General features: G+C 40.9%; 2 protein-coding genes across 2 annotated transcripts; both read right to left on the bottom strand.

Annotated features, from left to right (window-relative positions):
* Window positions 1-376: 376 nt before the first annotated feature.
* LOC137085131 (olfactory receptor 1E16-like) lies at window positions 377-1,330 on the bottom strand. Its single transcript, XM_067451690.1, has one exon. The coding sequence runs from the start codon at window positions 1,328-1,330 to the stop codon at window positions 377-379; it is 954 nt and encodes a 317-aa protein (XP_067307791.1).
* A 15,105-nt stretch (window positions 1,331-16,435) lies between these two features.
* On the bottom strand, window positions 16,436-17,421 carry LOC137085130 (olfactory receptor 1M1-like). Its single transcript, XM_067451689.1, has one exon. The coding sequence runs from the start codon at window positions 17,387-17,389 to the stop codon at window positions 16,436-16,438; it is 954 nt and encodes a 317-aa protein (XP_067307790.1). The 5' UTR covers window positions 17,390-17,421.
* Between the last annotated feature and the right edge of the window lie 7,416 nt (window positions 17,422-24,837).

Genomic DNA, 24,837 nt, shown 5'->3' with positions numbered 1-24,837 from the left:
GTTCAGTGAGCATTACCTTCACCAATGCCAGTGCAGTAACAAGTTTGTTCTTACTTGTGCAGTGCTAACAGCATACAGTCTTTTAATTGTACAACATATCTCAAAGTCAAATATAAACAGGACATTTCTATTCACTTTAATACACACAACTGAGAGACAATTTAAAATAAAAAAAAAATCACACATTTCATATATTCATTAAGATTTATTAAGGTAGATTCCATTAAAGAAATCAAGAAACTTAAAAATATAATGTGTAGTAATGTTACCATCATTCTTTTAAGTTAATAGCAAATACAATTTTTTTGTACATAAATGCAATTTTTCATATAGGTAATTTAATTCACAATGATTTAGACAATGAAGAATCATTACATTATTTTGAAACATTTCCTCTAATTCGTACAGATCTTTTCTTAAGCACTTTTCGGACTAAGTCTTTGATTTTAGCTGTGTTTAAAACATAAATAATGGGATTTAGCATTGGGGGAAGAGCTAATGAAAGAGATCCACTGACGATCCTGCCATTAATTGTAGGTGAAGAAAGCAAAATGCATATTATGGGAAGATAGAATGATCCAACTACCAAAAGGTGAGAAACACAGGTTTTCAGTGCTTTTAAACGTCCTTCCCAAGTTGTAATTTTACATAAAGCCAGAAAAATGCCCACATATGACAGGATTATAATGAACGGTGGTGCTATAATGAAGAAAGCTTGAATGATGGTTGCTATAATCTTATTAATGCTATTGTCATTGCATGGAATCCTCAACAATCTTCCATAGTCACAATACCAACTATCTACCACGTTGGAATTACAGAATGAAAGTCTGGTCATCAAAGATGTTGACATTGTTACTATTAAGGTGTTAAATGTCCATATTACTGAAAACACAATAGACATGAACTTGTTATTCACTATGGCATGATATCTAAGTGGAAAACATATTGCAATGAAACGATCAAATGCCAGAACAATAAGAGTGTAACTCTGCACAGTATAAAAGACGTTCACAAAAAACATGTTTGCTAAACAAGCATTGTATGAGATGTACTGCGAGTCAAAAACAAAAGTCTTCATCATGGCAGGAATCAGTGCATTAGTTTCACCAATATCAGCCAAGGCCAAGTTAAACACACCAATGTACATTGGAACGTGCATGCTTCGTTCAAGAGCTATAATGAGAAGGACTATCAAGTTTCCAATTATAGAAATAAAATATATGATAAATAGGAATATATAGTAATAAGTGCTGTACTGTGTATCTGTAAGCCCAGTGATGAAAAAGTATTCAGGGTGAACAATTGAGATATTTTCAGATAAACTCATGGCACCTTTGAGTTGTTTTACTGTTTTTCACAGGCTGAAAATAGAAATTACTACAAAGACAACCAAAATATGGTGAGACTTTTTTTTTCTTCTAAATTGTCAGCCCACAAATCTGTTTTCAAATGTTAAAAATATACCTTTATGTAAACTTGTCTAAGTAATTGCAATGCAGAGCAAACCATGACAGTGTCTGAACACTTGTGAGCTGCTTTGAATTAAACTACTCCACTATAAATGCTTTTCCATATTCTCTCATCTCATAAAGATCATTGGACATCTACGTCATTGAATCCAAATATATCTACTAATTCATCTCTTGAGACCTTTCAGACAACTCAATGATGTAATACTTGAATGCTGAAGTAAATGTTTTGGCCACTGCTTTAGTTTTGATATACATTTTGTTCACAGCCACACAATTTCCATGTGTTCTTGTTAGTGCACAGAATATTACAGTAATTCAAGGATATATTTAAATCTACTCATGTCCATGTGTTGGCCTTTCACGCATGAATTATTAAATCACTTTTATTAAGTCTTTTTTTTTTTTTTTTTTTTTACTTTTCATGCCTACAATGTTTTTGTTTTTTGTTTTTCAATATATATTTTTGGTCTGTTTGGTCTAAGAAAAACATGTTTTTAAAACATTTACTAGGAGCAAATGGTATGTATACACATAAGAACATTAAATAACAACAACAATACACTGTAAAAAAAATATTTAGAAATTTTTTTACCTGGTTGCCTTAAAATTTTGAGTTAATTGAAATTAAAATTTTGAGTTAATACAATAAACATTTTTTGAGATTTGACAGCCTTTATTAAAATATTATTAAAAGATTTTGTAAGCATATTGGGTAATTGTGTGTGTGTGTTATTTCTGATGACGCAGTGAAACATGCCAAATTGTGCTATTTTCATGATTTATCACATTTTTTATATGGTTCAGATACAAAAATATTTTTAGTTTCTATTTATTAAACTAATTTCCTTCATTGTATCAACTCACATTTTTAATTTAAATAAACTCAAAATTTTAAGGCAACCAGGTTACTTACTTTTTTAAGTTAAACCAACAAAAACCACCACAAATTTTTTACAGTGTAGAAAGGACATTTGAAAAACATATCATATAGGTCTCAATACGCCATACGTAACATCAACTGAATGGGAACTCATTTTATTTGAAACCAGTTAAAACCAGTATAATAACTAGTCTAATATGATTTAAAATAATAATAAAATATATAAAATAATTGTATGCCTACACTTATGACATAATAAATAAATATAGACTTTGGGCCTCATTCATGAAACCCAAGCAGAACGAATTTGTGTGTAAATCGTTCGTAAAGCCGATCTGACGTAAATTTTCAGATTCACGAAAATGTTTGTATTTTCAAAATGTTAGTTGGTACGAAATAGACAGTGCTCGTCACTGTTCTTTTTTTACCAGGCCGTCCAATCACAGTGAAGGAAGGGCGGGACAAAAACTACACCGGCCAATCATCCCACTTGTACACGAACCGAACAACAATAATAGAGAAGTTAATACTGTTTTTTTTTATTTTATACTGCATTTCTAAATTCCGTAATATTCTTCAAAATGAGATACTAGTATGACATTACTGCCATGGATATTCTGTATCATAGCTATCAAAGTATCTGGAAAAAACACTGCCTTTGCAAAGCGCCACCAGCTTGCCATTTTCAGAAGAGCACCAGGGCCCAGTTTTTCAAAAGTAATCCACTAGGATTTTGGACAACAGATTGGATCAAATCTTGAAAAAGTGTTTTTCAAAAGAAAAAACGGATTACAAAATCGGATTAGATCCCGTAACCCAATCTTGGTTTTGATCCGGATCAAACCTTTAGTTTGGGTTTTTCAGAACTTTTTTGTAGGATTTAGATCACTTTGATCCAAAAAATCTGGATTAAACTGATCAGAAGGGTGGATTCAGCGTGGATTTCGTGCCCAAAATGTAATGAAAACTTTAAAAATGTATCAAATAATACTATATTTGGATCATGCAGTATCTTACAAGATATCCTATTTATTCATAAGGTTTTAATTTGATTTGTTCATCCGTCAGGCTACAGTGATTAGGTAGGCTTTAGCCTATTCAGCCTTTCAGTATAGGCCTACAGCAAAGTAGAAAGAGTATAGCCTCATAAAATAATCCCCTAAACAACTGTCAAAATTGACCAAAAACAATACATTTTATTCAGTCACTAATTTATATATATATATATATATATATATATATATATATATATATATATATATATATATATATATATATATATATATATATATATATATATATATATATATATATATATATATATATATATTCATCACAATCAAAAATATTTTTGTTTTTAGAATATTTATTAGTGATGCATGCAATGATTACACTTGATTACACTTGTACTTGATACTTGTTATAAATATCCTCAATGTCCAGTGTTTGTGTTGTAGGTCTCAGATGAGTGGACTGCTGGAAGAGCATGGGATTGGGTTTTTTCTTGTTTTTAGTTGTTTTTTAAATGTGTGTGTTTTCATTTCAAATAAAATTAAATTTATATTGACCTCACACTGGCTATTCTAGTCGTTGCTCTTTACATATAGATCTACATTGTGATTTCCTATCATGCTTGAGCACTGGTTATCCAGCACTGGTTATCCAGATTTAGTGATCCTGAAAAGTTCCTATCCAGATCCAGATTGATCCAATCCGATGTTGCTTTAAAAAACTGCCTCCAAAAGTAAGCTGGATTACGTGATCACGGATCGCACAAAAAGGATTACTAAATCCGGATCAATTTTATCCAGATTAAACCTTTTGAAAAACCGGGCCCTGGGTGGCTAAAACATGCTTTGGTGGACACACGATAATTTAATATTTATTGCTAGTCATATGGCCAATTAGTCTCTTCAACATTTATGCAAAATCTTGGATCCAAACCTGAGAAAGAATTCCAGAAGAGTCCACAGTGTTCCTGGTCACGTCATTTGCATTTGTAACTCAGGGGCGGGGAATATGCAAATTATGAATAAGCGTGCACATCATTTTTACACATGTTTGGAATTCACTAACATACACACGTTTAACTAACGAATCTGTGGTATACGAAGCGTTTTTGAATCTGGAGCAGAGTTTTCGTAAAGGTCCATTTTACGCACAAATTACTCTCAAATTACTCTAATTGCTCATAATTTTTAAGTTTCATGAATGAGGCGCTATAAGTGTAACACAGGTTAGAATCCTGCTACATGAGAAACAGAAAGAAATGAATATAATTTCCAAATAATTATTGTGGCGAGGGGGGCGTGGTTTTCATATGAATTACCCCTTAGTGACTGCTGTCATTCAATTTCGGGGACAAAATCATAGTGTAGAGGTGGCAGTTAGCCCACACCTCAGACATCCGCTGATTTTGGGAACAAATTGGCCAGCGTTTGGTAATTTTTTGGGGAATCTATGTGCAGATGTCTCTTGGGAGAAAACAGGGCGGGGAGAGAGAGCGGTTGTACAGGTAGGAGAAACTGAGCCGGGACCACTGGGGACTGATGCAGAGGAACCGAGCGTTGTGGAGAGGCTGAACCTCACTGAACGCGATGACCTTCCTCTGGAACAGTCCCAGGATGAGTCATTAAAAAATGCTTTTGCTCAGGTCAGCTCGATCGACGGACAGTTTCTCTGCCCTAAACAACCAATTTCTTATCCTTATTTTGCCATAATAACAAAGCAGGATACAACCCAGTTATTAGTTCCGAAAAGCCGCCTGGAGAAAGCATTTCCCAGCAGCTTTTCGGAACTGATAACTGGGTTGTATCCTGCTTAGTTTGAGTGTCTTGGGTCAATCGACACAACCTATCTTTTATTGTCATTCTCATTGTAATCCGATTGCAGCTCCGTGGGGTATTAGACGTTCTAAGAGAAGCTTGGGAAGACGGACCTTCGCAAGGCAAGAAAGAAATTCAGTATGTCATGGACCTGAGAACAAAACTCCACAACTTAGGGCGGGTCTCTATGGAGAATTTGATACAGGCTTAGGACAAACAGAGCCGGCTATACAACAAGGGAACTAAACTGCACAAATTTACACCGGGAGATAAAGTACTGATATAACTCCCAACTTCTAGTTCAAAATTACTCGCCAAGTGGCAAGGACCTTCCGTGGTCACACAACGAATAGGAGATCTCGATTATGAGGTAATTCGATCGGATCGGAACGGAGCACATCAAATATACCACCTTAACCTCCTTAAAAAGTGCAGCGAGGCGGAGTCAGTGATGCTGGCAATGGTGGTGAGTGGAGAGGAGGATCTCGGGTCAGAAGTGAACACAAAAAGTACATCTCTCACTCTGGCCCCAGGAGGAGATCACCTCTCGCCGCTGCAGCTCACTGACAGCCCACTTGCAAGAGGTTTTTTCGGATGCGTTCTCGCCCCATCCTGGTCGAACGAACCTCATTCAGCACCATATTGAGACAGAGCCCGGTGTGGTAGTCAGCAGTCGGCCGTATAGGTTACCTGAACACAAGAAAAAAGTGGTCCAGGAAGAATTAGAGGCAATGTTAGATATGGGAGCAATAGAAGAATCCTATAGTGACTGGGCCAGCCCAGTAGTTTTAGTCCCTATAACGGACGTCTCGGTCCGGTTCTGTGTGGATTATCACAAGGTGAACGCAATGTCGAAATTCGACGCATATCCAATGCCAAGGGTTGACGAGTTGCTCGATCGGCTGGGTGCACCTCGTTTTTATTCGACACTGGATTTAACAAAGGGATATTGGCAGATCCCCTTAACGCCTTTATCTAAAGAAAAAAACTTTTGGTTGCACCAATTTGTTATGCTTCCATTCGGGTTGTTCGGAGCTCCGGCTCCCCGGCCTGATTCAGGCGGTGGGTGTATGTGGCGAGGGGGGCGTGGTTTAGCGAAGTCTGTGACGGGAGAGAGAGTCAGGCTGTGTTTCATTTCAGAAGGCTGCTTTCTTCCGGAGGTCGCATTTGAAGGCTGCATACATCATAAGGCCGTCTCATTTCAAAATAGTGAGAAGGACACTCCAAATGCGACCTTCGAATACATCCTTCTTTCACAGGAATTCGGAGTGTGGATGAGGTGTAGCTTTCACGGCTGGAGATAACCCACAATTCTTTGCGTCGCCGTTAACAACCGTCATTTAAAAATATATATATTATAATAAAAAAAATGGCATCACCGCCATATACATGCAAGCGTAGGTGTGGTGTTTGAATGTAAGTAGTTTAAGCTTGTTTTTGTTTTTTAAGCTCTATTACCTCCAACAGATAGTTGTGGTAAACAGGATTACAACTGTTTAGTGCTTTTTTAAAGCAGTACATTGCTGTCAAGAAAAGAAACATTTCATAGTCATTTTTAAGTTATAAATAATTTTCATTCATAACTGCCGTGAGAGCGCAACGAGGCTGAACGTGTTGTTGGCATAGCAACGTGATACTTCCTGCCTGTGTGTCCTACAAAGGACGTCTCGTTTAATTCGAAATTTTACGAAATGAGACACAGCTTCAGAGGACGAGTAAGTAGGTCAAGTGCACATGACGAACACCTGTCTCTTGTTGCAGTAATTGCCGTGGAGAGACAGGATAAAAGCCTGCAAGAAAGTAGGATCAGCAGAGAGAGAAACTTTACGGCCTCTAGGACTCGGGAACAAACAAGCAGAGAGGAACTGCCAAAAACCGACGATTGAACTTGAGAGGAACCTTTTATTTATTTATGTTTATGTGTGATGTGCACCCTATTTTGCTTACTGAAAGACTATTAAAGAGAAACTCACGAGTCCCAGACACGCCGACCCCTCGTCTTCTTCCTCACCTCACTTTGAACTGTGTTACAATTATAATTCTAACAAAATGCAAAAAAAATAAATAATTAGGACTGTCGAAGTTACCGCGTTAACGCATGAGATTAATCAAAAGTTAAATAATTTAACACAAATAAATTACAGAAGTACGTGAAGCTGCAACATTAAAGTAATTTGCATCACGCAGTCGATCATAGAAGTTGGGAGTTTATCAATCACACTGAGCATCTACACTTGTAACACTGGTAGGAAGACATTTCCATTCTAACTATTTAACCTGTTTGTGAGTTTAAGCATTAAACTCTGGTTCAGTGATCCAGTAATCTAATTCATCCAAACAGTGCTAATGTAAGGCCAGGCTGATACACCACAGAGAATAGAGACTCACAGCGCATTTTAGTGATTTGTTCATTCCAGTGTTTGCTTTGCTAACCCTCTGGTGCTCTTCGGTCATTTCTGACCGAAAAATTTTCTGTTTTAAAATTTTAAAAATCCCAGCTTCATCAGAATGATATGAAACGTGGTGACTTTTTAGCAATAGGTATGTAAACACACATACCTAAAATACAAAAATTGGGGTCATGATTCGAGCATGCTAATTGGTTGTAAAAAAAAAAAAAAAAAAGTAACGTTCATTTGTGTATACAATCTACAAATCGGCCACAATGCTGTAAAAAAGTACACAGCAGTATAGGGATGCCACTCTAAAACATAAGGAGTGTGATATTGACACATCCCCTCACACACACGCACACACACACTTATACACGCACACACACCCATGAAAACTGAACCTATGAACCACATTTTGAATTATTTAAAATCACATCTTCGTCAGAATGATATGAAACTTGGTGACTTTTCTAACATTAGGTATGTAAACACACAAAAAATTGAGGGCATGATTCGAGCATGCTAAGTGGTTGTAAACAAAATACTCCCCCTTGCCTCTTCGGTCAAAAATGACCACCATAGGAAATGAATGGGAAATCTGCAAAAACACAAATTCACAGAAAATAAAATTTATTTTAAAAAAAAGATTAAATTTTTTAATATAAAAATAGTATCTGATATTTTTTAAATATATATTCAAATCCAGTTTAAAAAATGTCATTGAAATTGTTGAAAAGTGAACTTGGGAATTCACAAGCCCCTCCATAGAGACCTCTAGTGGATTACAACCATGGTTGCATAATTTCTTAAATTATTCCAAAAGAGGGCGCTAATCTGTCTTCAATATATATATATATATATATATATATATATATATATATATATATATATATATTGAATATATATATATATATATATATATATATATATATATATATATATATATTGAAGGACTAGTCTCTATTTTAACCTAAAAAAAAAATATATATATATATATATATATATATATATATATATATATATATATATATATATATATATATATATATATATATTATAATTTTAAATGGCAAAAATAGACAATAATTATTGCATAAATATTAAAAAATACCATCAAATCATCTCAAAATACAAAATTAAAAAGAAAAAAAATATTATTGAAGAAAAATAAATTGCATTGGTTTTACTGGGGTGGAGGAAGTTTAATTTTTAGGTGTCCGGTCACTTATGACCAGGAAGACAACCAATGCAACCGCTAAACGAAGAGCACCGAGCTCTGTCGTATTCTGTGATTGTGGTATCATACAGTAATCGCTTGAGAATCTGTTGATGCACAGAGAACATGTGTGCGCGATCTCACGCAGCATCCATTCAGTACATTCGCGTTGTTTTCCACACATACTCAGGAAGAATAATGTTTGATTTGTCATGTGTGAATGTTAGTGATGACCGGTTCGCGAACAAATTGTTCGTTTGAACCGGTTCTTTTTAGTAAGTCAGTTCAACAAATCGGACTGAACAGTTCCAAACAGTTTGTGTCTATATAAGCACTAATCCACACATTTCTTAAGGTTTTCACTTTTTGACGTGACTGACTCTCTCTCTCTCTCTCTCTCTCTCTCTCTCTCTCTCTCTCTCTCTCTCTCTCTCTCTCTCTCTCTCTCTCTCTCTCTCTCTCTCTCTCTCTCTCTCTTCGACGTGAAATAAACCAACATCCCAACGTTATTTAGTTAACAGTACACTGACTTAAAGGGGGGGTGAAATGCTGTTTCATGCATACTGATCTTTTTACACTGTTAAAGACTTGGAATCCCATACTACACATAGACAAAGTTTCAAAAGTTAAGGTGGACGTTTGATGGGAGTATTTCTTTGTCAAAAATACTACTTCCGGTTAGTCATAAGTTTCGGCAAGTTTTTTGAGATCATGCGTCCCCTTTGACGTTAACGGGGGCGGAATTTCCTTGTATGGGCCTTAGGACAATTCTACCGGAAGCGCGTGAGAGAGAGCGAGGGAGAGAGCGAAAGCAACAGGCTACGCCCATCAAAGCGCTGGCTTGTAGGATGCTAAACAGGTGATATAACCAGTAGCTACTGACTTACCCACTGATAGGCCGGCGGTCGATCTGTACTTTCCTCACGCGACGGGCGAATCACTTTCCTCACAGAGCGACTCACTTTCCTCACGCGGCAGGCGAATCACTTTCCTCACTGAGCGAATCACTTTCCTCACAGAGCGACTCACTTTCCTCACGCGGCTGGCGAATCACTTTCCTCACTGAGCGAATCACTTTCCTCACAGAGCGACTCACTTTCCTCACGCGGCGGGCGAATCACTTTCCTCACTGAGCGAATCACTTTCCTCACAGAGCGAATCACTTTCCTCACAGAGCGACTCACTTTCCTCACGCGGCGGGCGAATCACTTTCCTCACTGAGCGAATCACTTTCCTCACAGAGCGAATCACTTTCCTCACGCGGCGGGCGAATCACTTTCCTCACTGAGCGAATCACTTTCCTCACAGAGCGAATCACTTTCCTCACAGAGCGAATCACTTTCCTCACAGAGCGACTCACTTTCCTCACTGCAGCGCGCTGCTGCACACGTCATTATTTAGCTCCGCTCACACGACACGCCCCCATCCGCTCGGCTTTTTTCGGAAAGACTCGGAACAGCGCATCTTTCTTATATAATTATAAAAAAAATAAAGACTTTTCGGAGATATGCAGGATGCAATGCTACTCTATAGGTACTCAAGATTGACATGACACTGACTGAAACTGAGTGTTTCACCCCCCCTTTAACCTACTGTTAAGAGAGAACTGATGATGATAATCACATATACTGAGTATGCGTGCAGAGAAGGGAGCGACATTGTTGTTTAGTAGTTTTTTGCAGTCAAAGCGGTTGATTTCGTTTTTTGGCGTCTCTGTGTGGTTCTGCTCAGTATAGCAGCTTGAGAGGTCTACATTTAAATGTCCATTTTACATAACATGTTTAAAATGAAAACAATCTCAATGTTGTTGCTCTCTACACATACTATACACTATTATGAATTCTGTAAAGGTTCTTAGTAATGTTTTTCTTTTCATGGGTGCTTATGTGCGTACAAATTTGAATTTATTATATTATAGAATTATATGGACTCTTTATATTTGGTTGGGACAGATGGCCTCGACCACCCACTTGCTCATTCTCTGCTTAGATACTGGAGCACCCCTCTTCGGGGCTCCAAAACAGACAAACAGCTGGTCAGCCTTTCTCCACAGGGCAGCTCTGTGTACATAGGCATCTAATGCCCTAACTGGGCAAGCAGCTAAGGCCGCCATGTACACCTTTACTGTGGAGGGGGTCAACCCTGCTGAGAATCTTTCCTGCAGGAACTCCAGCTCTGTACCATCCGGGCAGTTAACTGGGTCCCACTGGCGATCTCTGCACCACACTGAGAACAATCTCAACTTTAGTGCATATAATTTCCTCGTGGATGGAGCTCTGGAGTGAAGGATGGTCTCAACGACCTCAGCCGAGAGACCCTCCTCTACGAAATGGGGCCCCTCAGGGGCCTAGCCCACAGTTTCCATACCTCCGGGCGGAGATGAAGGAACACCCCGCCCGCTTGAGAGAGAAGGTCCCTCCTGGTCGGAATCTCCATCGGAAAGCCTTCCAGGAGGGATTTTATGTCCGAGAACCACACTCTGGTCGGCCAGTACGGAGCCACTTATAGCAAATGGACTCCATCCCAGCGCACCCTCTCCAGAACTCCCGAAAGAAGAGGAATCGGGGGAAAAGCGTACAGGGGTAGCCTTGGCCACTCCTGTACCATGGCATCCAGCCCCAGCGGATGTGACAGAGAGAACCGCTGAGGGCAGTGAGTATTCTCTGCTGAAGCAAACAGATCTATTTCTTCTTTCCCATATTTCATCCACAGGAGATCCACCACCTCGGGGTGGAGCCTCCATTCCCCGGGCCTCGGCCCCTGCCTCGACAGTATGTCTGCTTCCTGATTTAGGACACCCGGGATGTAAACTGCCCTGATGGAATGCAGTTTCCCTTGGGTCCATACGAGGATCTGACGTGCCAACTTGTACAAGGGGTGAGACCTCAGACCCCCCTGATGGTTTATATAGGCGACCACCGAAGTGTTGTCAGACCTGACCAACACATGGTAGCCCCTGAGGTCTGGCAGGAAATGTTTCAAAGCAAGAAACACAGCCAGCATCTCTAGCCGATTTATGTGCCATAGCCGCTGATGTTCCTGCCATAGACCTTGGGACGAGCGACCACTCATGGTCGCCCCCCACCCCGTGGGAGATGCATCTGTCGTTAGCGTGACGCGACAAAACATGGGCCCCTAACACGGGTCCCTGGGACAGAAACCGAGGATCTTTCCACATGACCAGAGCATGAAGGCATCGCCGCTTGACTTTGATCATGCCAAGCGGATTCCCCCTCGGGAAGAACCCCCTGGTTCTGAGCCACCACTGTTAACAGTTTCTGAAACTTCTTTACAGTGACAAATCGGTCTAGCTTCGGTTCTTTCACCGCCAATAAGATCGATGTTATGCGTGTTGGCGATAATTGCGCCCGCATAATTATTGAGTCCCATTTTACGCCTAGAAAGGTGGTCCTCTGAGCCGGAGAAAGCACACTTTTCTTTGCGTTTAACCTCAACCCCAACCTTGTCATATGTGCGAGGACAACATCTCGATGCTGAACCGTCATCTGCTCTAATTGAGCCAAAATCAACCAATCGTCGATGTAATTGAGTATGCGGGCGCAAAGGTGCCAGAGCTGCATCCACACACTTCGTGAAGGTGCGGGGTGACAGTGCTAGATCGAAGGAAAAGTACTCGATATGGGTATGCCTCTCCCCTGAAGGCAAACCTCAGAAACTTCCTGTGATGTGGAAGGATGGACACATGGAAGTAAGCGTCTATGAGATCTATGGTCACAAACCAGTCCTCGGACCTGATCTGTGACACGATCTGTCTGAGTGTAAGCATCTTGAACTTGAGCTTTGCTACAGAACGATTTAATAGCCGCAGATCTAATATCGGGCGCAACCCTCCATCCTTCTTTGGTACAATGAAGTAACGGCTGTAAAACCCCGACTCCCTGCTGGGAGGAGGAACCCTCTCTATAGCCCCCTTTTGCAGAAGAGTCTCTACTTCTTGTGACATGACCAGAGCCTGTTCCGGGCCCACCTCTGTGGGTAGGACACTACTGAAAGGAGGTGTCCGCCTTTTGAACTGAATCACGTACCCCCTTACTATTATATGCAGGACCCAACGAGATATATTCGATAGACGTTTCCACTCGTCTAGAAAATCTACTAAGGGAACCAGCCTCTTGAGGCTGGCCTCTGGTGTAATTTGAACAGCAAGTGCAGTGCCCTGAAGTGGCAAACCGGCAGGGAACACCTTACTCGACTGCTCGCATGCCCTCCGAAGAGGGGGCGGACCACCCTCGGGTGGCTGCAGAGACCGTCTGCGCCCCGGCATTGCGGCGGGGTTGGCAGCGCAGCCCCCTGAGGGAAGGAAGGTACCAAAGGTACACACGGGTACCATGTGCTGAGGTAACCACCGTCTTCCTCCGGAGGGGAACACCCTCAACGTCCTGACCCGTCTGGCGTCAGGACTTCTTCTACGAGGCCTTCTTGGCAATAAGGACTGTCCTCAGATCAGCCCTACCCCTTGAAGGCCTTGTCTGCGAGCGCCGCCCCGCCTCCCAGTCTCTCTGTGGAGGAGCACGAGTCGCAACATTCTGCTTTTGCTGCGCCCTGTGCGAGGAGCTCGTACTCGGCTTGGGCTGCTGAGATGCAGCAGCCCCTGGGACCTGGACGCAGAGAGGGAGAAACTGCTTGAGTGCCGCCGCCTTTGTCTTGGACTCCTGAAACCTCTTGGTGACAGTTTGTACTGCGTCACCGAAGAAGCCAGCAGGAGAAACCGGCGCATCAAGCAGGAAGCTTTTCTCCCTCTCCTTGATTTCGGTGGGGTTGAGCCAAAGGTGCCTCTCCGTGGCCACCAGGGCAGCCATAGAACGGCCCACACATCTGGCCGTCTCCTTGGTGGCACGGAGAGTGAGATTGGCTGACTGCCTTAGCTCATTGATCACATCACCCCCCACCTCATCTCTACCGTCCAGATCCCTCAGCAGGTCGGCCTGGTATGCCTGCATTATTGCCATAGTGTGCAGACATGCCGCGGCCTGACCTGCCGCCGAGTACGCCTTACCCACCAATGCCAATGTTGTTTTTAGCGGCTTGGTGGGTAATGACAGGGCTTTCAGGGACGATGCCGCTGAAGGCGAGAGATGGCTCGCAAGCATCGTATCTAAATCATCAGGGGGGTCTGAGATCGCGTCCTCTGTGCAGACTGGCGCATCAGGTCCTCCTGTGGTCTCAAGGGAAACTGTCATCACTCAAGGCAGTTTACATCCCGGGGGACCAGAATCAGGGAGCAGACATCCTGTCGAGGCAGGGGCTGAGGCCCGAGATTTGGCGTCTCCATCCAGAGGTGGTGGAGACCATATGCGAGAGGTTTGGCATATCCGAGAGGTCTCAAAAGACATCCCACTGCCCACTATGGTTCTTCCTTTAGGCATCCGGCTCCATTGGGCCTGGATGCCATGTCACAGACGTGGCCGAGGCTGCGTCTGTACGCATTTCCCCCGATCACTCTGCTCCCGGGAGTTCTGGAAGGCATCCACCTGCTCCTGGTAGCACCCCGGTGGCTGTCCAGAATATGGTTCTCCGACATCATAGACCTGCTAGACGACCTCTCATGGCAGATTCCTCTGAGGAGGGATCTGCTGACTCAGGCAGGGGGCACGATATACCACCCCCAGCCGGAGTTATGGAACCTATGGGTCTGGGGGGGCACAGCTCATAGAGGAGGGTCTGTTGGTGGGTGTCGTTGAGACCATACTCAGCTCCAGGGCTCCTTCCACCAGGAGGTACAACCTGAAGTGGAAGGTCTTTTCCACTTGGTGTAGAGACCGTGAGGTAAACCCAGTTAACTGCGCAGTGGCTTCAGTACTGGAGTTTCTCCAAGATCGGTTCTTTGCCGGGCTTACCCCGTCCACACTTAAGGTGTTTGTGGCAGCGATAGGGGCTTTCCACGCACCATTAGCTGAAGGACCTCTGGGGAGGCACCATTTGGTTGTACGTTTCCTCCTAGGAGCGCGGAGGATGAGGCCTGTTTCTCATTCCAGGATTCCAACCTGGGATCTGGCAGTAGTGCTTGAAGGGTTGGTTGAGGCCCCCTTCGAGCCGCTGGAGCTGGCCGAGTCCAAGAACCTCACGCTTAAGGTGGCCTTTCTCCTTGCCATCACTTCTCTGAGGAGAGTGGGGGACCTCCAGGCATTGGCAATCACGCCAAATTGCCTGGAGTTTGCCCCGGGCGGAGTAAAGTCCATCTTGCGTCCGACCCCGGTTTACTTACCCAAAGTGCCTTCTAACACAGTACGGTCGATGGTTCTCCAGGCATTCCATCCCCCGCCTCATGTGACGGCAGACGGTACGGGCATTGAGGATTTATCTGGAGAGGTCTGCCCAGTGGAGGAAGTCAGACCAGTTGTTAGTATGCTTTGTTCCACCCAAGAAAGGACTGCCTGCGGCAAAACAGACTATCAGTAACTGAAATGTCCAGGCAATAGCCATGGCTTATCAGGTGCGCAGCTTGCCTTCACAGATAGCCGTGAGGGTTCACTCTACCAGAGGCATAGCCTCTTCAGTAGCCCTCCTTTCGGGAGCTTCTTTGCAGGAAATCTGCGAAGCGGCCGGGTGGGCCACTCCACATACTTTAATTAGACATTACAGTCTGCACCTCCCGGGCGATGCCAGGCGCCAGGGTGCTCACCTCCTGAGTATGCACTGAATCGGTCCATACCAAGGGGCTCAAGATAGGCGAGGACTAGTGGGTATTCGTTCCCCGATGTGTCATCTACTATGACGCAGTGCAAGTTCCCTCGATAAAGGGAACGTCTCGGTTATGCATATAACCCATGTTCCCTGAGAGGGAATGAGACACTGCGGCTCGTAGCCCCGCCTATCGCCAGAGCGCCCGCTTAATCACAGTAAGCTATATCTGCTTGTGCCAGCATCCCTTTATACCTCCGGGTATGCCGTCACTCGTTACGTCATGATGCAACACCAATCAAGATTGGGCTTTTTCAAATGAGCTTCAGCAGCGTGAAATATTTCAGTTTGTGTGCATCTAAAATATATGAAAGTTTAATTTTTATCATTACATTATGGAAAATAATGAACTTTATCACAATATGCTAATTTTTTGAGAAGGACCTGTATATTTTCACGGTCGCTCCTACGGAATCCCGTGTCTTTCCCTTCTTACTTTTTTATTTTACTTTTAAAATAATGTCTGTTATGTTGAAGTTTTGTTTGTTACCATTGTGCAGAAGAGTAGACCTTATGATTAGTTGATAACTGCATGTACTTTTATTATGATGCATGTTGTGTTGATCAGTTACCAATACCTTCACCAATGCCAGTGCAGTAACAAGTTTGTTCTTATTTGTGCAGTTCTAACAGCATACAGTTTTTAATTGTACAACATATTTCAAAGTCAAATATAAACAGGATATTTCTATTCACTCTAATTCACACACAATTGAGAGGCAATTTAATATAAAAAATCACACATTTTACATTTTTCATTTTACATGATTTATTAAGGTAAATTCCATTAAAGCAATCAAGCCTTAAAAACTCAAAAATATAATGTGTAATAATATTACCATCATTCTTATAAGTAAATAGCACAACATTTTTTGTACATAAATTAATTTTTTCAAATAGGTAATTTAATTCACAGTGATTGAAGAACACAGACAATCATTGCATTATTTTGAAAAGTTTCCTATAATTCGTACAGATCTGTTGTTAAGCACTTTTCGGAGTAAGTCTTTGATTTTAGCTGTGTTTAAAACATAAATAATGGGATTTAGCATGGGTGGAAGAGCAAATGAAAGAGATCCGCTGACGATCCTGCCATTAATAGTCAGTGAAGAAAGCACAATGCATATTATGGGAAGATAGAATGATCCAACTACCAAAAGGTGAGAAACACAGGTTTTTAGTGCTTTTAAACGTCCTTCCCAAGTTGTAATTTTACATAAAGCAAGAAAAATGCCCACATATGACAGGATTATAATGAATGGTGGTGCTACAATGAAGAAAGCTTGAATGATGGTTGCTATAATCTTATTAATGCTATTGTCATTGCATGTCACCTTCAACAATCTTCCATAGTCACAATACCAACTATCTACCACGTTGGAATTACAGAATGAAAGTCTGGTCATCAAAGATGTTGACATTGTTACCATTAAGGTGTTAAATGTCCATATTACTGAAAACACTAAAGACATGAACTTATTATTCACTATGGCATGATATCTAAGTGGAAAACATATTGCAATGAAACGATCAAATGCCAGAACAATAAGAGTGTAACTCTGCACAGTATAAAAGACGTTCACAAAAAACATGTTTGCCAAACAAGCATTGTATGAGATGTACTGCGAGTCAAAAACAAAAATCTTCATCATGGCAGGAATCAGTGCATTAGTTTCACCAATATCAGCCAAAGCCAAGTTAAACACACCAATGTACATTGGACAGTGTAGGCTTCGTTCAAGAGCTATAATGAGAAGGACTATCAAGTTTCCAACTATAGAAATAAAATATATGATAAATAAGAATATATAGTAATAAGTGCTGTACTGTGTATCTGTAAGCCCAGTGATGAAAAAGTATTCAGGATGAACAATTGAGATATTTTGAGATAAACTCATGGCACCTTTGAGTTGTTTTGCACAGGCTGAAAATAGAAATTACTACAAAGACATAAGCAAAATATGGTAAGACTTTTTTTCTAAATTGTCATCTCACAAATCTGTTTTCAAATTTTGAAAATATACCTTTATGTAAACTTGCTGCACAATATTTGAATCACAGACTTGTCTAAATAATTGCAATGCAGAGCAAACAATGACAGTGTCTGAACACTTGTGAGCTGCTTTGAATTCTCTAATTCAAAGAGAATTCCTTGCTTGTCCTTATTCTCTAATGTCGCAAAGATCATTGGACATCTACATCATTGAATCCAAATATATCTATTAATTCATCTCCTGAGAGCTTTCAGATAACATGATGTAATACTTGAATGCTGAAGTAAATATTTTGGCCGCTGCTTTAGTTTAGATATAGATTTTGTTCACAGCCACACAATTTCCCTTTGTGTTCTTGTTAGTGCACAGTATACTACAGTAATTCAAGGATATGTTTAATTCTACACGTGTCCATGTGTTGGCCTTTCATGCATAAATTATTGAATCACAGTCTTTTTATTTTAATTTATTTTTTACTTTTCATGCCAACAATGTTTTTTTTTTTTTAAATATATTTTATTTTGAGGGAGTCTGCATTGGACAATGCATCAACGGTGTAAAATGCATCAACGGTATAAAAAAGTGATTCAATAAAACTCACTGTTTGGTCTGAGAAAAACATGTTTTTAAAACCTTTACTAGGAGCAAATCAATGGGTAAGCTCTTCAGGAAGCGCCAGGGGGCACTCCTAGGGGAGGGGGTACTGTCACAGTTCATGAATTCACCTGCTCGCCTTGTACTGTCATGTGGTATGTGAGTGTTGGTGTCTGTGTGTGTTGGTAGAAAGCTCCAGCTGCCACTCGTTTCATGGGTCTACTTATACCCATTGTTGAGCGTCTTGTGTTTGTCAGGTCATTTGCTTTTGTCCCTGTGTGTGTGTGTGTGTGTGTGTGTGCGCGCGCACGCATGACACAGACCAACGTTACTCGCAGTCGCACGATAACCAAAATAAATCTTTGGATGTTTTCGCTCCCCTGAATGCCTTGCCCGTTTGGTCCTCCCCATTTGATGATTTTCTTAAGATGCCTTCCTGACCGGCTCCAATCCGTCATCGAAATCCATAACGTTAAGCTTGACTCTGAAGCTTTGATTCTCTGACTGACAGACAGCTGTTGATCAGTGACGTAGCCTATACGTGACTGACAGCCAGTGTTGCCACAGTTACTTTGAAAAAGTAATCTGATTACTGATTACTGATTACTCCTTTAAAAAGTAACTTAGTTACTTTACAGATTACTTGATTTTAAAAGTAACTAAGTTAGATTACAAGTTACTTTATAAGTTACATTCAGCAGTTGCCGACAACACCCCTGACAAAATAGAAATGACAACTGTTTTTGGCAACACACTTTATTGCATTTATGCCTGAGCCTGACGGTCCCGACTTTTTTACGCCCATTTTTTTAGGCTTCTCCTTCGTTTTATATTTATTTTAATAATTAAAATGAACAATGAGATGTGCTGTTGGAAACAACATGAGACCATGATAGCTTGCGCCACTGTCAAGATATGGCTCGCGCAGGGTTAAAGAGTCCGTCTCTTCAGTGCAGCTGCTAGAGTTATGGCCTTTTTACAACTGGTTCCTTCATTCGTTTTCTCTGACCAGGTAGGCCTATCTATCTGATTGCGAAATGACCAGGAGTAGGCTTAATGCCTTCCGAGAGTCTTTCGAGTATTTCCGATCACTCAAACAAACCAATTCAGAAGGTGCATGAAAGCATTTCAAGCTAAACCGGACAAATGTAAATGTATTGGTTGTTTAAACCACATGTGTAAATTTTACTCCTGGCAAATAATAAAAAAATAAATGTGTGAGAGCTTGTTATGTTGTAGTCAGATAGATAACGGTGCTACTGCAACATCGCTGCAAATGAGTAAAGCAAGCCAACGCAAATGGCCGTAAATTAAACTTTAAAATAAGTCACACAAAACACAATCATCTTCAATATAAATTAATGAGACTAATGATCTTACCAGTGCTTAGGTCTCTCTCTCTCATATTGCGATCTTTGAATTTGAAATGGGCTGCAGAATAAAATGCTAGAATCTTTTGCTTTGATGTGAACTCCGTTAAATGAGCATAAGATCGGATTTATATTAATTTTGCTGAAGTGTAAGGTAGGCTATAAGACAACCTGCATGTACTTTCTTTTCTTTCTTTTTTTTGATTGTGTAGCCCGTTTCGGTTTTTTTTTGAGCGCCGTTGCGAGCAGTAGGCTAATCTATCAGCTGCCTCAGCTCGTCAAAAATGCCTTTGTGGTGGTATAATAACTAGCCTACTTTGTTTTTGATGTCAAAGTAGTTATATTTCGTTTCGTTTCTTTATTAAGATCATTTCAAAAAATGTTTAGAGCAGTTTTTTGTTTGTTAAATTAAAGTTTTATTTTTTTTATGTGACGACCCAGTGAGTTAACCGCATGTTTAATAGCCTAGTCTCTCAAACCAACTCTTGAATTGTCTTGCCTATATAAAATTTAATTTAACAAACAAAAAATTGCTCTGAACATTTTTCTTAATTAGGTTTATAAAGAAACGAAACGAAAAATAACTACATTGACATTAAAAACAAAACTGAATTATTTTACGGCTGCAACAATGTAAAAAAATAAAATAAATAAAAAACACGGGCTCCAGCTGGACTCGGGCTGAGAATTTTGATAAGCTGTCGGTTTTTACTAAGGAAAATGACTAAAATAGTAACTCACAGTGACTTGGATAAGTAACTTTAATCTGATTACTGGTTTGGAAATAGTAACGCGTTAGATTACTCGTTACTGGAAAAAAGTAGTCAGATTAGAGTAACGCGTTACTATGTAACGCGTTACTGGCATCACTGCTGACAGCTCGCCTATAGTATAAACAATTAAATGGTAAACCTTTTTTAGTTAGCCTATTGAATCCTCTTTTTAAAAATATGTTTTTTTGTTTTGCTATTATCGTTAAATCACTGAGCAAACTCGGAGCACTTCACCGGCGGTGACTCTCTCCTCGTGTGACATCCTCAGCTCGCGCACCATCCTGAACGTTCTTTATCGCACTTTGTAAAGAAACTGGGCTGGCGGATATCGCGTTTTGTGAAAAAAAATACATTTTGTAGGAGGCTTAAAATGTACATTTTTAAATCTTATTAATGGCAGCAATTCACACATAGATTGAGGTACATCTAAACAGTGATTTCCAATAATAAAATCTAAATGTCAAAAAATGGCGTTTATCGCGTTTTGCAAACAAACTTTTCAATATACATTTTGTTCACAGCCACACAATTTCCCTTTGTGTTCTTGTTAGTGCACAGTATACTACAGTAATTCAAGGATATGTTTAATTCTACTCGTGTCCATGTGTTGGCCTTTCATGCATAAATTATTTATTCACAAAGTCTTTTTATTTTAATTTATTTTTTACTTTTCATGCCAACAATGTTTTTTTTTTTTTTCAATATATTTTATTTCGAGGGAGTCTGCATTGGACAATGCGTCAACGGTGTAAAATGCATCAACGGTATAAAAAAGTTATTCAATAAAACTCACTGCTTGGTCTGAGAAAAACATGTTTTTAAAACATTTACTACTAGCAAATGGTATGTATACACATAAGAATGAAATAGTTACGGAAGAAATGTGAAAGGTAAGGAAATATTCAATTTAAGCACTTAAATATTGTGCAAAATGACATATTCTGGTATGTTATATGTACATTGGGTTGTTCTAAAATAAATTGTGTGTAAATGTTTATGATGCTTAATACGTTGTTTGTGTGAACAGTTCAGGTTTTTTAGTGTGATTGGAACAAACCCTTTGACATTGAGATGGTGAACATACCCAACCCGAACCACAGTGACTTGGGAAATTCTAATTAGAAGATTCCGGAAGCACCTCAGCAGGTGGAATCCATTTTTCTACATTCCGATCGGATGGATCAGATATTTTCCATTGACTGTCGCAATACAACTTTTCTACATCAAGAGACTTTGCATGCACTAACATATTTTTACACTCTGTGTGACAAAAAAACAACAACATTTAGATTGAGAAGTTTTGATTGTTATATTTTTGTTGAAATTAATTGTTTAAAATTGTTTTGATTCGTCTATTGTTATTTAATGTAATTTATGTTCCTTATATTTTTATGTTTTAATTTGGGTTAATCATTTCCGTCCTTCGGATGAGACGTTAAACCGAGGTCCCGACTTTCTGTGGTCGTTAAAAATCCCAGGATGTCCTTCGATAAAGAGTAGGGGTGTAACCCCGGCATCCTGGCCAAATTTGCCCATTGGCCACTGTCTATCATGGCCTCCTAAATAATCCCCATATAAGGATTGGCCTAATCACTCCACCAATCACTGGTGTGTGGTGAGCGTTCTGGCGCAATATGGCTATAAATTATAAATGTAACTAATTATTATGTAACTAATTAGTGGGAACTTGTCATGGAAATAATGGCAGAGGATTCAAGAGCAAGTGAACAATTCTCTTTATTGATAATGAAAGAGTAGTAATAAGAGTCAGATGAAGATGTCATGATGTCGTCGATAACACCGGTAGCGCAGGGACCCAATGGACAAACCAAATCTCAGAGTCTGTGATACCGTGTGAAGACACCTGGTGAAGTGCTGAATCCCGTAAGTGTGCAGATCCTCCAGGTCAGAAGTCAGGCTAGATCCACAGCAGAAACAGAGAAGGTTAGGAAACACGCACCGGACTAATCCTCTGGAAACAGAGCAGAGAGATCCAGCAGAGAGAAATCCGTGCACAGGTAACACCACCGATCCGGCTAGAGAATGAGAGCATGCCACACACACACACACACACACACACACACACACAAAAGCAAATGACCTGACAAACACAAGACGCTCAACAATGGGTATAAGTAGACCCATGAAACAAATGGCAGCTGGAGCTTTCTACCAACACACACAGACACCAACACTCACGTACCACATGACACAGTACAAGGCGAGCAGGTGAATTCATGAACTGTGACAGTACCCCCTCCCCTAGGAGTGCCCCCTGGCGCTTCATGAAGAGCTTACCCGTTGATTAAAATCATCAATGAGGGAGAGATCCAGAATGTCCCTAGCAGGAACCCAGCTTCTCTCCTCTAGACCGTAACGTTCCAGGTCCACCAAGTACTGAAATCTCGAGTCCAGAATACGATTTACTGAATACGTAGGTTCCCCATCTATAAGTCACGGCGGTGGAGGAACCGGAACAGTCAGATTAAAAGGTGAATGAAACACAGGCTTTAATTTGGAGACATGCAATACGGAATGGATTCTCCTATACACTGGAGGAAGTTTGAGGCGGACTGCCACCGGATTAATGAGTTTGGTGACAGTAAACAGGCCAATAAATTTGGGAGCTAACTTATTGCTAACGACGGGAATCAGAATGTTCTTAGTAGAAAGACCAATGGTGTAAACGGGAGGCTTTGACCGGTGGCCTTAGCCTTGGTGCGCGCTCCCACCTGGAGCAGAGTCTCGTCGGCTCTGGTCCATGTTCAACGACACCTCTAGAAGAAGGTGTGAGCAGAGGTGACCGCGACTTCGGATTCCAGACTGGGAAAAATTGGTGTCTGGCACCCTTATTCTACCTTTAAACAGAAAGAGACCCGTGGATGACGCTGGTAACAAATTGTGTGTGTATTCTACCCTAGAGAGTTGTTGGCTCCAGGAGGAAGGATTCTTAGCAACCATACATTGCAACACTCTATCGATATCTTGATTGGCTCGCCCAGTCTGCGCAATGCAATGGGGATGGAAACCCGAAGAAAGACTAACCGTCTAAAAAAAAAAAACTAAGAAAGACTAACCCCAGCAATCTACAAAACTCACACCCGAATTTGGACACAAATTGGGGCCCCTCGGCAGAGAGCACATCTATCGGGAGGCCATGTAAGTGAAAGACATGGTCTATGACAGCCACCACTGTCTCTTTGGCAGAAGGTAATTTGGCCAAGGGAATGAAATTAGTTGCCTTTGAGAACCGTTCCACGACGGTTAAAACCACCATCTTGCCCTGGGAGGGTGGTAGGGCAGTAACAAAATCTAGCGCTATGTGGAACCAAGGTCTTGAAGGAACAGACAGCGGTTGGATTAACCCATCTGGAGGGCGATTGGAAGTCTTACCTGTGGCACAGACTGAACAAGCTAAAACAAAATCTCGGATGTCATGGGTCATAGCTGTCCACCAGAATCATTGCTTCACCAAAGAATTAGTACGATTAGCCCCTGGATGACATGTCATGTTACGCCGGCTTCACACTGCACGCGCAAGCAGGGCGTAGGCAGCGCCGAAGCAGCGCGTGTGTAAAGCAGTAGCAGCGCGCGCACTTTTTGCTTTCACACAGGCAGCGTTTGTCGCGCGCAGTTGTCACGCGCAGTTGTGTACAGAGTAAGCTACTCTATAATGGATAAGTTTGCATTTCTCTTTAATGTATTTGAAATGGAAATAAAGCAAAGATTTATCATGAAGCTAATTTCACTTGTTTCTGATGTTTCTTTTCATTACGCATCATAAACCTATTAAAGATAATTAATGACAAAATAATGCACATCATAGTCTATCTACATGTCTATACTGTATGTGTGCTATATTAATGTGTGTATATTCTATTTACCTATTCATATTTAGTTGTTCGTTCGTGAGAGAACGAAAGATTGTCAAAAACAATTTAAAATGACGTACCATCAGCACCAAGAGCCGCTCACGCTCACCAACTTCCTCCCATGCTTTTTCCTTCACTTGCAAGTCTTTATAAAGCAAATTGTGTGGATCATAGAGAACTGTGTGCTTCTCAACCTCCACAAGGAGACGAGTCATCCATTGCTGTCTTTCCAGGTGCACTCTGAAGAACACTGCCTGTGACACCACATGCTTTTGTTTATCGTTTCTGTTATGCCAGCATATAGTTATAATATATACACAATTTAATTCATATTTAATTTAAGCTAAACTGGCATACATTATTTAAAGTTAGTTTTGTAGTTCAGGCAAAAACTTATGGCAGTGACTTCTTTTTTGTTGGAAACTTTTTTCCCACAGTGCCGGATGTCATATGGTGACTGAGAAACACACGGAACACTTCACTAAATTATTTCATGGTTAAATGTGTTATTTTTCATGTTAACCAGGTTAATTTTGATTAGAACAATGTACTGTGGCTTTAATTCATCGTGAGCAGCGCGTCAAAAATAGACCTGGTGCCGAAACGATCGTGGCACTGCCGCTTCTGCTCTGCTCCTGCTACGCGCCGCTGCGCTGCCTCTGCTGCCGGTGTGAATGCACTCATTGATTAACAGGGGCATTACCCCTTCTAAGGCCACTTTGACCTTCGATTCGATCTCCTAT

Source organism: Pseudorasbora parva, chromosome 8 (genome assembly GCF_024679245.1).
Source record: "Pseudorasbora parva isolate DD20220531a chromosome 8, ASM2467924v1, whole genome shotgun sequence".
NCBI classification, from domain to species: Eukaryota; Metazoa; Chordata; class Actinopteri; order Cypriniformes; family Gobionidae; genus Pseudorasbora; species Pseudorasbora parva.
Note: the sequence above shows the minus strand (reverse complement) of the source record. Positions and strands in the feature narration are given on the sequence as shown.

Bases quoted from the DNA above. Each gene is read 5' to 3' on its own strand.
- LOC137085130 (XM_067451689.1), bottom strand. From the start codon at position 17,389: ATGAGTTTATCTCAAAATATCTCAATTGTTCATCCTGAATACTTTTTC.
- LOC137085131 (XM_067451690.1), bottom strand. From the start codon at position 1,330: ATGAGTTTATCTGAAAATATCTCAATTGTTCACCCTGAATACTTTTTC.